At 39.7% G+C, this 14,881-nt stretch overlaps 1 protein-coding gene across 1 annotated transcript in view; it reads right to left on the reverse strand.

The window, feature by feature from the left end:
• LOC118836910 (40S ribosomal protein S24-like) overlaps positions 1 to 13,720 on the reverse strand; it is a 31,283-nt gene extending 17,563 nt beyond the window's left edge. The window contains exon 1 of the mRNA XM_036744014.1: positions 13,652 to 13,720. Within this exon, the coding sequence (XP_036599909.1) occupies positions 13,652 to 13,720 (69 nt within the window). The remainder of the gene's footprint in view (positions 1 to 13,651) is intronic.
• Between the last annotated feature and the right edge of the window lie 1,161 nt (positions 13,721 to 14,881).

Raw genomic sequence — 14,881 nt, forward strand, 5'->3', positions numbered from 1 at the left:
TCTCAAGGAGCTCCCAATTTACATGCAAACAAACTGTCTGTTCTGTGCATTTCTTTTAATTAACCTGCAAACTGTTAAGGGCTGTCTTGTGTTTTTGAGTTTCCGTATTTTCCAGAATCACTGGACCCAGAGTATATAAAAGACCCTAAATGTATCAAGGACAAAGCTCCACCTGAGCTGACATAAATTGTTGTTGGATCCAAACTGGACTTCCTGTGTGAACCTGGGAGGCAAGACAAGAGGAGCCAGCCAGTCCGTGTCAGGCTGAGATGAAGCTTGTGCAGCTGAGGTTCTTTGCCAATAAGCAGACCCTCCTATCTTCTTAGTTCTTAGGGAACTTTCTTAGGGAAAAGAAGGAGACTTTTGCCATCACATTACTCCTCCCTGTGGAATTTTGGTCTTGTCTTTTTTTTTCTTTTGCTGCACCATTCCCCTTCCCATGTCACGCCCCTTCCTGGTATCCCCTCCTCCCTTTGTCCTACTATTGTAAGAATATAAAACTTTTGGGTTCCACACTCAGGTTCTTTTTTTTTTTTAATAAATCTGGTTTTCACCTTAAGTCTGGTGAACAAAACAATTAGTGAACAATGGTTGGATGGAAATAAAAACAAAAACAAACAAAAATCCCTGGTTGTAGAGTCAAAGAACCTGGGCTTTAGTTAAATCTTACCTCTGGTGCTTCCTACCCCTCTGACCTTGGGCAAGTCATTTAAACCCAAGTTCTTGGGGCTCAGTATCCCTAGCCATAAAATGAGTTTTGGACTAGATGGCTTTTGAAGTCCCTTCTAGATTTATGATCCTATGATATTTTGGATAGAACCTGCTGGTGCTTTTAATAATGTTGATATTGACAAGAGTAACTATGGACACTATTGGAAAATAATTTTACCAACATTAGTAAATTTGATACCAAATATCAAAAATACCAAATCAGGATGACCAAGTCTTTAAAAGTAAATTTTAAGAACCTTTTCTATAGGATGTGATATAACATTTCCATCTATGCATTCTGAATGCATCATTTGCATGCTGTATCAAAAGAAAATTAAATTTGCAGGGCAACCATAACCTGAATATTTTAATGATTAATTACAGTAATTTCCCCACTTTTGTCGCTAGTTCATTTCAAAACCTATCACCAAAATCACGTTTCTCAAATTCAGCTATAATCAAATCACTACAGAAATTGGAAATCACAATATGATCATTAGGAAGGTAGCTAAACTCAAAAAGAGAGAGTGAGTGTGTGTGTGTGTGTGTGTGTGTGTGTGTGTGTGTGTGTGAGAGAGAGAGAGAGAGAGAGAGAGAGAGAGAGAGAGAGAGAGAGAGAGAGAGACAGAGAAAGAGATAGACCAAGAGAAAGACAGAGACAGACAGACAAGCACACAAAGACGGAGACAGACAGACAGACACAATGACAGACACGGAGTCTTCATGCAACAAGGTAGAGTTAAAACAAACAAACAAACAAACAGAAAACATTGGTGTAGTAGTACTCAAGCAAGCTTGATCCAGTCCTAGCTCTGTCACTCACAAACAGTGGTCCCTTCACTTCCCTTGGCCACAGTCTGCCTATTTGTAAGAGAAGAGGTTAGGGCTAAATCGCCTTTTAGCTCCTTTCCAGCTTTAATATTGGAAAGGATGAAATTGTGTTAAGACAACTGCAAGTTTCCTGAGAAATTAATAGCAAGTAAGCTCAAAGTGTATAAGCACTTTATACCCATTGATGCTAGTACTTCAAAAAGTATCTACTGCCAGTAGCTTTACCAGTGGCATGAGATTACCAGTGCAAAATTTTTTCTATTTACTACTGAACAGAACTGACACATTTTGTATGATTTCTCAAAGAGATAACAGCCCTGAAGATGGAATAAATACATTTTAATCAATGTAGTCAATGCAAATGCCCAAGTTTCAGTTCAAAGACATATTCCATTGGGGTATTCCTTTGACTGTATCTCTATTTGATATATGGCATGTCTACTTGTCAATGTTACATAATTTAGAAATCTGAAAAATTTTTTTAAAACAATTACAAAAGTAGGACTGAAAGTATTGCAGGAAGTCAATTAAGGTATAATGTTTGATTAGGAAATACAGGGGGGAAAAGATTTTGCAGAAACAGACTGTATCACAACATTATCCATACCTTTTTTGCTATAATGATGGTTGCAAAAAACAGATTCGTAGGATCATGGATTGGGAAGAGATCTCTGAGGTCACAGAGTACAACCCTCTCATTTTAGAGATTAGGAAACTTAGGAACAAAGAGACTGAATAACTTGTCTGGGGTCATATAGCTAGGAAGTGACTAAGGCAGAGGTTGAACCCATGTCTTACTTACTTGAAGTCTTCTACTCTACTCATTCCTCCATGCTGCCTCTTTTGAATAAAAGTACTATTTTAAGATTCTTTATAGTCAACTGCTGTTTTTCTGTACATGAATTCTGTGCTTTGGGATCATTATAAGCCCAGTGTTTATATCAGGCTGCCTTCCCCTGCATCTAGTATATGCTTTTATTATCTATTTGCTATCTAGATGGTGAGTACTTAGGCGGAGAAAATTAATTCTGGCACTTACCTAAGCAAAATGGCATTAAGAAGATAGATGATACATCAAGGATTCTTAAGCACAGGTTCATGGGTCTCAGCAGGTCCATGAACTTGGGGCTTTTAGTATTTTGATATCTATATTTCAGGAGTTCTTTGGAGTTGGAAATTTTTTGATAACTTTATTTCAATATAATTGGTTTCCTTTGCAATTCTATGCATTTTATTTTATGCATTTAAAAACATTATTCTGAAAAGGAGTCCATAGTCTTCATCAGTGGGCTAAAAGGCTCCATGACACAAAATTGTTAAGAACCCATGATAGATTCAGAGCTGGAAATGATCTTAGGAATTGTATTGGCAATTAAGTTGGAACTTTTTTACTGTTTTAGAATGCTAAATTAATTATCTTTGATTGAGCCTTCCTAGGTGCAAAGCCCAGGCCCAAACCCCTATCTACTAGGTGCTAAGCCTATGTGGGCATGAAGCCATCAGGGCTCTAAGGGGAGTTGCTAAGACCAGAGCCAATAGTAGGAGCCTAAGTTCTGGTCTCTCAGATGATTGATGACATCCAAAGACTGTATAAAAAGAGAGAACAGAGGTATTTGCTTGGGGCTCTCACTCTTGGAGGAGTGTTGATGTAGAGAATCTGGGCAGCTGTAGTTAAGAGCCTTCCAGCTTGTGAACCCAGATGTTGATGCCTTCTTGGTAACTATGAATTGTATTTGGTCTGTTTATAATGTATGTTTGTAATTTGTTTGTATTTCCTCGAAGTTCAGGGTGCTGGCTTTTTCCCCTGAACTAAGTGAATGATATATGTATATGTTGGATTAAAGTAAGATTGTTAACCCCTTAATGCTACTTTCCTTAGTAAAGCAGATGAAAAGAACTTGTGCTGGCAGCGTTCTTGTTGTTGGGCTTGTGTTGGTTTTTTACCCCCACAACAGCTGCTAGGTGAATTGTTGCAACAAATGGCATAGTTAGGTAGGATCAAAAAGAAAGTATGGCGCTTTGGGGTACTGAGATGTTGGTTGAATGTTTCCCAGTTATTGGATTGCTCTTTGTACTTGGGGTGGTTATGGTTCTATGGAGCTCCAGGAGCAACAAAGGCCTGAAGGAAAACAAGCAGGTGGAAGTGACAAGAATGGTTTCTCAGGAGGCAGCAGCCGGGGCCCTGGGAGATAATCCCTTCTTTCCTCTCCCGTACTAGCAGAGGCTTGGGGGAGGGTTGGATGGCTGGAGTGAGGGCTTGAGCTGATAAACCTGGCCCCAGAGGACTGTGTTGGAAAAGTGAATGTTTTGAGATCATATTGTATGTGGAGTTTTAAAACAGGAGCAGAGAGTTGCCTTTGGTACAGACTTCAAAGAAAAAGTGAAGAATGGCCTTCATACAGATCTGGTGGGAACAGCTGGTGAGGAGAGAGAAAAAGCTGATGGTGGCTGCCAACATACTGACCCAGACAGAGCATAAGACTGCTTGCATGGGAACTTTGAAAAGGTGAAAGCCATGAGCTGCCTTGGAGCAGACTTTGAGGTGAGCAAAAAGGTGGAGAATCACCTACATCTCAATTCTGGCAGAAGCCAGGAGAGGCCAGCCAGAGCTAGATGACCAGGAACCCAAGGGCTTGGAATTCAGCCCTGGGGCAAGATGGAAACTTTGCAGCAAGGAGCTAAGTGTGCCTTTTTGCTGCCCTCCCCTGGGGCTGTTTGGGACCCAGGAGGGAGGGGTGGATTTGTTTATGGTGGGATGGTGAAGTGTCTTGGACCCCCAGGGACCCCACCCTGTTGGCTTTGTTGCCAAGCCGCCCCTCAGGACTTGGAATCGGGGACTGGAACAGTATGGGGAGGGCAGACCCCCAACAGAACTTTATTTGGACTTTTTCTTTGAGTTGGGACTTTGGGTGCCAAGAAGAAGCCTGCAACAACAGTGTGGGGAGAAGGACATATCCCCAAGAGAACTTTATTTGGACTTCTTTGTTTGCTTTGGGACTTTACTAACTAAAGCATGCCTGTGATTGAGAATACTGGGAGAAAGACTGCCATGGCAGTGTGTGTAAAAGGACATACCTTAAGAAGGACTCACTAAAGAAGATTGTTACTTGCTGGGACCTAGGGGTGGATCATGTTTGTATTGTAAACAAGTATTTTGGGGATGATACTGAATGATATGTTTTAGTTCCCTGATTGATTGGATCACGATGATTGGATCCCAATTGCCATGTCCTTCTGTGGGTCTAAGGGATGCCCCAGGATGAGCTTGGGGAACTCTTTATGATGGTGCATAGAGTTCCTTTGGGCACTGATACCATGTGTTCCTGCTTCAACCCTATCCCCAGTGCTTGCAAACCTCTCTTTTTCCCTATGCCTTCCTGGGCCAGACAAAAGATTCGTTGCAAATTTTGCCAGATTTCTCTGTTAGGATTCAGTCTGGTGCATTTTATACATCTGTTTGGAGGACTTGTGGATGGGAGCTGAGCAGTATTGCTTTCTTTTATTCTGCTATCTGGGCTCTGCCTCCAAATATGAAATATTTTTTAAAATTATATTTTCCTTGGAATTATTTACACTTCTATCCCTCAGTATAGGTTTAGTTTCATTGAATCACAATTTATCATTCTGTAGTTCAGGATCATCTTCCTTCTTTTACTACTCTTCCATCTCCTCCTTTTCCTCCTTCCTCCTTTCTTCTTTTCTTTTCCTCCTCCTCCTCACCTTCCTCTTTCTTCCCAATTTATCATTAAGTCAAGGCATTTTGTTTTAAAAGATGCTATCAAATATTTAGTTCTTAACATATACTTGTTGGATTTTTTAACTGAATCAATATTCATTAAATATATATGACAATAAACTAATAAATGTGCTTTCCGGTATGGTTTCTGAAATTTGTCTCACTACTTTATAATCATGCTACATATGCAATTACTTATTTTTACTTTCTTTCTGACAATTTCCTTCCAGAATATAAAATTTAAAATTTTCCTATTTCAGATTCATGTAGAATAAAGAATAAATAAAATGAAAAAGTGAATTTCTTCCTTTTCAAAAAAGTAGTTCTGTTTGCTAAGAGGTTTAGAATAGGTATCCTTTATTTTAAATTCAATTTATTTAATATATTTAGTTTTCAGCATTGATTTTCACAAGAGTTCGAATTACGAATTTTCTCCCCATTTCTACCCTCCTGCCCACTCCAAGATGGCATATATTCTGGTTGCCCCGTTCCCCAGTTACCCTTCCCTTCTGTCATCCCACTCCCCTCCCATTCCCTTTTCCCTTCCTTTCTTGTAAGGCAATATAAATTTCTATGCCCCATCACCTATCTTATTTCCTAGTTGCATGCAAAAACTTTTTTTTTTTTTGTTTTTGAACATCTGTTTATTGTGATCAGTATAATCCCACAGAGTAGCAAAGGACATTGGAAGGCAAAACAAATTTACAGAAAGTTTGGTGTGAAACTCAACAAGGCCAGATGGTCCCAGGTGCATTTACAGATGAAACTTGAAGAAAGACGACAGACAGAAAGTGGATCAGGTCTGTCAGCATTTCTAAAACATTTTTCATTATTGATGAGGGTAGAGCCTCTCTTTCTTGTCTTTAACACCTCATCCTCTGATGTCTTATGTTAGGAAGTGAAAATGGCACTAACAATGACAAAGAGGGAAAAAAGCAACTGGACCAAAGTACATAACATATAGAAGGAATCAATGCCAGCAAGACAGAATTTTGAAAGTACTGAGGGAGCTTGTGTTCAAAGTATATGAAAGAGAGATAGATACTAAATTGGAGGGGGCGAAATCACAGATTATTTTGCTATTAATAAGACAAATAAGAGAGCACTGATAGGCTTAATTCTTATCTCTACAAAACCTTTATGAAAATCGATTGGGGAGATGGTTAAACAGTTTGTGATAGAATGTGATGGAATTTTTCTTGCACTGTAACAAATGACAAATACAAAAATTCAGAAAAAAACATGGGCAGACCTCTAAGCACTAAAGCAGAATGAAGTAAACAGAATTAGGAAAAAAGATGCATATGGACTACAACAATGTAATAAAAAAGAAAAATAAAAAAGAAACTGACTTATGCGCAGGACTATGGGTATGGAAAGTTTTACACATCATCAAATGTAGTTGATATAATAATGATAGCTACCATTTATATATTGCCTTAAAGTTTGCAAAATTCTTTATAAGCATTACCTCATTTTATCCTCACAACAACCCTGGAAGATAAGTGCAATTATTATCCTCATTTAAGAAAACTGAGGCAGAAGTTAGATGACTTGCCCAGAGTCACACAGCCAGTAAGGTTCTGATGCTAGATTTGAACTATTTTCTTGACTCCAGGTTCAGTACCACTGCTATTGAATTATTTCCTCCTCTTCCTCTTCCTCCTCCTTCTTCTTCCCCTTCCTGTACTCTCCTTTTTCTTCTCCCTCTTCCCTTTCCCTCCACTTACTGCTTTTACTTTTCTTCCTTCTCTTTTCCATTTCCCTCCTCCTCTTTATCTTTCTTCTTGTGGTGGAAAGGGAAGGAGACATTCAGAAATGATTATGATCTCAAAACTTAAGGCATCAATAAAACTTAAAACACAGAGTGAGCAGCAGAGGATGATGCTAGGCCGCATCTTCTGGGAAATGAAAATCACAGGATCATAGATTTAAGAGTTGGAAGGGATCTTAGAGGTTATCTAGTCTATCCCCCTTCCTTTTATGGATGAGGAAGCTGTGGCCTACTGACATTAAGTGACTTTCCTAAACCATACAGAGAATAAATTGTAATGTCATTTAAACTTCAATCTTCTGATTTAAAGTTCAGTGTTCTATCTACTGTAACCCCACTGCCTTCCGAAAGGGTATAATTACCCCCAAAGAATCAATATAATTGCAGTGACATGGAGGTATTGGGGGGCTTCAATAGGAGGCACGAAATAAAGAACTGTAACGGCAACCACACTGGCATACCCAGGATGACTGCTAGTGCAGGTTCTTTTATCTGCTTTATTAGGAAAGACAGCTGTTTCAGGGGTCAACAATCTTCTTTAGACAGAAAAAATACAGAGAAGAGAAATAAAGACCAACAGACAGGACTCTACTGCCTGAATCAAAGCAAAACTGCTACATATATATACTTTACATTCACTGTTGGATTGAGTGAGCCTTTACCTCTGAGAAGTCGGGGAGCTCTGAACATACACCCACTCAGAGTCTACCAGGGAATCATCTTTCTCACAAGTGAGCCCCCAAAGCAAAAGCTCACCTCTCATAATATATACTCTTTTAGCTAATAGGCTCAGTGCCTAATTAGAAATTAACAAAAAGTGTGTAAGCCTTCATATAAGCAAGCAAGCTTCCCTTAATGGGCTCCATGTGAGGCCTATTGATGGGCAGGGGAGATCTTATTCCCCATTAACCTTATAAGAACTACATGGGAAACTATACGGAAGCTTTGTGCTTTGTATGCTGTACATGGCTGGGATGATAGCCACTGAAGAAGAGTTTATTGACCAGCCAGAATTGTTATTTCTGTTGGTTCTAAAATGGATTTTGTTTATTTTTACTGATCTGCAAATAAATGTGTTTATTCTTTGAGCCTTGTGAGCCACACATTTGTAAGGGAGTTGGTGACACTTTATGTGGTAGTGTTAGATGAAATGTTACCAGATAATCTATGGGGAACAATGATGCAGAGAAGTATGAAGTTCCCCAATATGTAGCTGGGTCCTTCAAAAGCTGTTACACAAGGGTTCTGCACCTATGATCTTCCCATTCAACCAAATCTGCAGTTCATCAGTGTTTTGGGTACACTTTAGGGTTCTTCTCATGTATCAAGGCCAGGAGGTTAAAGAAATTCTGCCTTATTTTTCTCAGAAAGCCAGTTCTTTAATTAATCACACTTTTAAATATACCCTTTGGAGAGCTCTGTTTTGGCTTAGCCTGCTCCCCTCTCCCCTCTCCTCACTTCCTTAGCTTGGGTGGTCTACTGAACAGCTGGAACAAAACAAGATGTTAACAGGTTCACTTCAGGATCACCCTATCTATTTAAAAAGCAAGAGAGCTGACATAAGTAGCAAGGTTTGTTTCTGATTTCCAATACACTACTTTATCTTGTGACACCTTAAAATATAGCTTCTTGATGACTCAACCAGAACATTAATCATCATTTTGTGTGAAGGTTAATAGAATAAATTTTGTTGGCTGACTTCAAAATCTATTTGTTTCTGAAGATGTGGTACTTTATACAAAAGGAAAACTAGTAGTTCTGACTTCAAACATTTTTTAACACAAATTACCTCCATGATCAAACCTTTGTGGTCACTATTTTTCAAATGATTAAAATAAGTCAGTCAGTGCTTTAACTAAGTTTATCAATTATTTAGACCACATGAGAGTAATAAAGGTTTGGGTCCAGTGACTTTTTTTTCTTTTAAATTTTCAAAAGTACACATGAAATTGATGGTTTTCCCATATGGCTATTTTCTTAAGAGGGAAAATGCGAATTGTATATAATGGTTGTGTATTATACTTCTAGGATACATAATTTCATCCATTTGGGTACTCCCTCTGCTAGTGCACATTATAACCCTTGTACACCTTATAGTTGGTTTAATGAGTCATTGTGCTGAAAAAAAAAAAGTATGAACAATACTTTGTTGATGTGTCACTCTGAACTTACAAGTGACAGGCATATATAATCCAAGACCAGGACTGTGTTCAGTACCTCTCAGAATCTCCTCTATAACGTTGCTAACAAATAATTTCCAGCCATTGTTTGTTCTCAACTTCCTGACTCAGATCATTCTTCTCACAGAAGCAGAACAGTTGATCCTGTCTTCTCTCCTTCCATTATCTTCATCCACTCCATCTCAATCATAGAGGGACTGGATCCTTTCTTCCATCTTCTTCTTGTCCCAGCAAATAGTTAAAAAAACAAACTATAGTTCTTAAAATTCATCTGTAACCTAAAGTCATTCTGAGCTTTAATACTCACACCCTATTCTTAGAAGATCACATCTGTTTTGTATTTTTCTTCATTGCTTTCCCTTGCCATCTTCCATATGTGTCTTTTATTTTTCCTAGTTTTTATTTATATCTTTGAAAAATCTTAATTGCTGAGTTCTTTGTATATCCACATCTCCTTTTCTTCCTCATGCTGTTTGTCCTAAGAATTTTGTTCTGAAGAGCTTCACAACCTCCTTGGGTCATTGTGATATTCCTGTAGAATATTAGCTCACTGAATGCTGCTCTGTCTTTTATCTGAACTCTTTAAAATCCATTCTCCGAAAAAGCCATGGTGAATGTTAGAAAATATTCAGCTTTCTTCTCTATCATGAATTCCAAGATTGAATGGGCATTTCTTCTCATGTCTTCTATTATTTTTACCTTACCAACTTCTTTATTGTCCAGTCAAGTGGAGAATAGCACGTTCTCTTGGTTGCTCCCTCTGATGCGATGCTCTGGTGCTTGTGCTTGGACCCCACTTTTAAAAATCACATTTCTCTCTAGCTTCAAAATACTAGCCCTGAGGGTTTTCTCCCCAGCCCAAGGACACTATGCCTAGCAATAACTCATGAGTAGGCCCCAGTAAGACAAACTACCTTTCCCCACAATTACTCATAAGTCGGCCCCAGTAAAACAAACTATCTTTCCCTATCACAAGAATAAGCTGACCTCCGAAGAAATTCTCCTGTAAAAACAGGACTATCTTGTAACCATAGAATTATCATTTATTGATTTCCAAAGTTATCATATTCAATCCAGAGGTCAAGCTATACGCAGAAGTAACAGACCAAAAGTACACCCCTGAAAACCCCTTCCCCTGGTTTCTAGTAGTGAATGATGCCTGTGACCAAGGTTATAAATCATCACCTCATTAGCATATCTGCCAGATAATCTACTACTTTTACTATATAAGCTTTAGCATCATTCCTGTTAATTTGCAAGTTGCTTAACGAATGCAAGTTCCTTAAGGAGCTCTGCCTACTATATTGGCGTTACAATAAATCTTTGTCATTGACTTGAAGAATGCTTAAGTCCGAGAATTTATTCCAGACGACCCTTTCCTGTACTTCAGACCTTTGTGGGGAGGGGGTCCCTGAAACCTCCCTCAAACCTCAACATTTCTTTGGTGCCCAACGTGGGGCTAGTACTTCTGTCCCTGAGGGGTCCCCCCACTCAAACCTCATCACCTCTACTTTTTTAAAGAAAGAAATTATCATTATAGTAAATGAAAAAATTCACCAGCTGCTCTGCTTTTGGCAGAGCTCTAGCAATGTCAGTCATTCAGTCAACTTGCATTTATTAAATGCCTGATGTATTAAGGCATTGTGCTAAAAATACAATTGTCTTTGAAGTCCCTCATTATTATGTCCTGTCACCTCAAATGTTTCTTCCTTTTGTCCAGGGGTTCTCTATTAGGGATAGGGACTGGACCTATGATTTCATTGCTATAGGAAACTGTCAGATGAAGCAATTCCCTTTATTAATGCAGGTTGGCAACTTCTCTGCAACTTATAGTCCTTGACAATTTTCCAGAGCACTGCAAGATTGTGTTTTGTCCAGGTTCACAAAGCCAGAATGAGTAAAGGGCAGGACTTGAACCCAGTTCTTCCTGGCTTCTAGGATGGCTCTCAGTCTAAGCTAGCAACTAGGTGGCACAGTGGATAGACTACTGGGCCAAGGGCCAGGAAAATTTGAGTTCAAACCTGGCCCCAGATACTTATTAGCTGTGTGATCTTGGGCAAGTCTCTTAACCTCTGTTTGTTTCAGTTTCTTCAACTGCAACATGGAGATAACAACACATAGCTTACAGGGTTGTTGTGGGGATCAAATAAGAGTATATTTGTCAAGTGCTGAGCAAAGTACCTGACACATAATAGACACTATATAAATGCTTAAGAAGAGCCCAGACTTAGTGACCAATGCAGTTATTCAAGGAAATGGTAGAAACTGCATAATATATCCCTGCAGGTGGCAAAATTTTAGCACCTTTAGAATACTTAGTAAGAAAGACAACCTGATGGCTAGAATTGTATGTCAGAAATTCCCTTTTTCATATGTTAATGGACAACAACCACCTTGTATAATAAGTACACATTTTGTACTGTCCTGGAGAATTCAATAAATTGTGCCAGAACCGAAATACTATCATAGACAGAATGGTGCCCACAAGTATCTAGAAGTAACACCGATCCATAAAAATTTAGGAACAATGTTTTTTAAAAAATAGATGTAGACATACCATCACACACAATATCTGAGTTCTTAGAAGTTTCTAAAATATAGAAGCCTTGCCAATAAAAATAAAATTATGTGGGAACTGGATGAGGTATATAACCTTGTCATGCAGTTGCCCAAAGGATGTAGTGAGCCTACACAAAATATGCAATAGTCGGCTAAACATTAAATATATTTTTTGCTTTACTTTGCATCCTTAATACTTAACACAGTGCCCAGCACATAATAGGTGCTCAACAAATGCTAGTTTTCTAAATGAAAACTATCAGGATAGGGATTTATGTGAGGACTATTTCTATCAACTTATCTAAAAAGATAAGGAGAATGAGATGAACAACACCAACAATAACAGCTGACATTTATAGAGCTCTATAAAATCTGTGGTGTTTTCTGACAATGTTGTTTATGTTTCTCTCTGTTGCTGCTCAACTGAAAGCTATTATGTTCCCTCCACTGAATTTTCTGGATTTGCAGTCAGAAATACTTGAGTTTAAATCTTGTCTCAAACATTTACTAGTTGTGTGATATTTGTCAACTCGCTCAATCTCTTTGGATGGCAGTTTCCTTCTCTGTGAAATGAAAGGGTTGTACTTAGAGGCCACCAGATTTCTTTCCAGTTCTAAATCTATGTTACTCTGCTCTTCTGAGTACACATTCTTGATACCCAATGTGACTCCATCATCTCTTTTGAACAAAGTATACCTTTCCAATAGCCACATGCCAGTCACCAGTACCATTACACCAAGTCTCAATGATCTTTGAAGTTTAATCTGGTTGTAAGGACTGTAGTTCACTTTCATTGTTGTCTATAATTTGTGTACTTGTGTACGGAAATCTAGAGGCTTCTGAGGACTGCCTTAGCCACATTCTAGAAATTCTGCTATGTTCTCTCTTTATTATCATTGTCTCTCCTGTGGTTCTTAATCAGCTCTAGTCTAAAGGGTTTTCCCCAGCAGGGGTTGGAGTATAAGAACTATGGGAAAGGGGGGGTAGTTAAAAGGGTACCTTGAGTACAAATAGGAATAAGGTATAGAACAGGCAGCTTTACTCCCCCACATAGAAAAGTGTATGTTCAGACATTTGTAAACAACTTCTTTGTGGGCATTGCTCATTAGCCTCTTAACTTTTTTACCTCCACTGAGCATACATAGCTCAATCAAGTCTCTTGATTATCCTCCCGGGTTCTCTCTTTCTGTGTCAGGCTCATCTGCCTCTGCTGCTTTTTCTATCTATCACAGGTGCTCTGGTGGCTGATAGAGTGGGTTTGGGTGGCTGCAATACACAGCAGATATCATTGAGATCTCACAAAGTCCTATGGCGAAGAAAAGGTAGCCCCATCCCAGATACAGGCTGTGGTTCAGAGAGATTATATACCCCAAAAGGGTGCTTCAGACACTTCTTTGGTGCTTTTCTCACTGATGGATTTTACACACCATGATTTGCTCTTCTGGTTCAACACTCTTTCCTATGGAGCACCATGCACAAATTCCCAGAGAGACATAGTGCCTGCGTAGGGGGAGGTCTATAGAATATAGGAACTCTGAAATAACTCTTTTAGGGGGACCCCTAGAATAGTTTTTAGGGGGCACCTTTAGAATAGCTTTTTAGGGGGAACCCTAGAGCAGTTCCTGTGGGGTTACCCCTAAAAGGGCTTCTTCAGCGGCTACCCTAGAATAGTTCCGTGGTGCAGGGGCATTTGATTGGGGTTTTGCGGCGGGGAAGGGTTGAGATCTGATGGATGTAGGAAGTCCACCCACTGAACACCGGAAGATGAGGGTGGCCAGGAGACGGCATGGATGAGACTATTTAATGGAGTGGAAAACAGCTAGTCTCCCACTAGGGCCTGCCAGCACCATCCTCTACTACTGGAATCATGGTATCCGGGATCACCCTCCACCTCAGAAGTGTTCCGCGCCAGACCCGGTCCCACGTCATCCCCTTCAGTGACCTCTAGGCCACAGCCCCTCTGGGCATGCGTCATCATCCCTCAGTCTCTTACAGCCCCGCCCACCAGTTGGAACCGGCCCCACCCCCGCCTCAGCCCGTCGGAGCCCCGCCCACTGAACAGGCACCGCCTCTTCAAGCTCGGGGAAACAGCCTTCCCGGCATGCACCTCTTGGCTTAAAAGCGGTGTGGAGGAGGGGTAGGTACTGTCAGAGGTAAGCACTCTCTGAACTTTCACTCTACTGGCTTAGTAATGATAATAGTAATAATTAATGTATTAATATGTACTTTATATGTAAGCTATATATGTGTCCCATATATTCTACATGTATAGAAATATGTATATATATGTATGTGTGTATTTTTATGATGGGACGCAGGAAGGTTTCTACCAGAAATTAAGGCCTCCCCACATGTGACAGTGCCGAATACCTCAGTATGATTATAGCGCTGTTAAAATAGTCAGTTCTCCGTGGTTAGGATTACGAGTTCAACTTATTTTTGAGCCTCCTCCCAATTTTAAAATGAACATGAAGTTAAGACTTAGTCCTGGTATTGTACTGAGAATACCTAGAATTAGTGAAGCTCCGCTCCTCCCCCACCCCAATAAATAAAGCTAAAGGAAATCTTGAAGAGTACATGTAGAACAAAATCTGAACAAAGAGGATGCTTCTGGCTTATGCGACTCATTCAACATAAATTCTTTATACTTTTAAAATTTAGTTGCTCCAAGAAAAAGCAGTCGTTAGTAGAAAGTGAGAGATCTGAGAAACTGGGAACGGTGTAAACATCATCAATGGCCCTGAAGAGGTTAAGGAACCATGTGTTTTTAGGGGTGCTGGAGAACCCAAACACCAACTTGCAGGGTCCAGCTCGAATGAATTCGAGAAGTACAAAGTGTATTACAGATTCGCTACATTGAGTTGTCTTAAGAAATCTCATCATTTGTGACACTCGTTTTCACAAGCTGGCCAGATTCCATCTGAGGTAGGTGGAATCTGAGCACCTTCCTGGAGGCAAGATGACACTTATACACACAAAGATTGTGGGAGTGGTCTAGGGTGGTCCTGGGGTGATGGGAGGAGTCTAAGGAGGAGCTTGATGGGGCTGGGGTGAGGTCAGGCTCCAAGAACCAAGAGAATGGGATTAAGG

This window comes from Trichosurus vulpecula, chromosome 2, assembly GCF_011100635.1.
Source record: "Trichosurus vulpecula isolate mTriVul1 chromosome 2, mTriVul1.pri, whole genome shotgun sequence".
Classification (NCBI taxonomy): Eukaryota; Metazoa; Chordata; class Mammalia; order Diprotodontia; family Phalangeridae; genus Trichosurus; species Trichosurus vulpecula.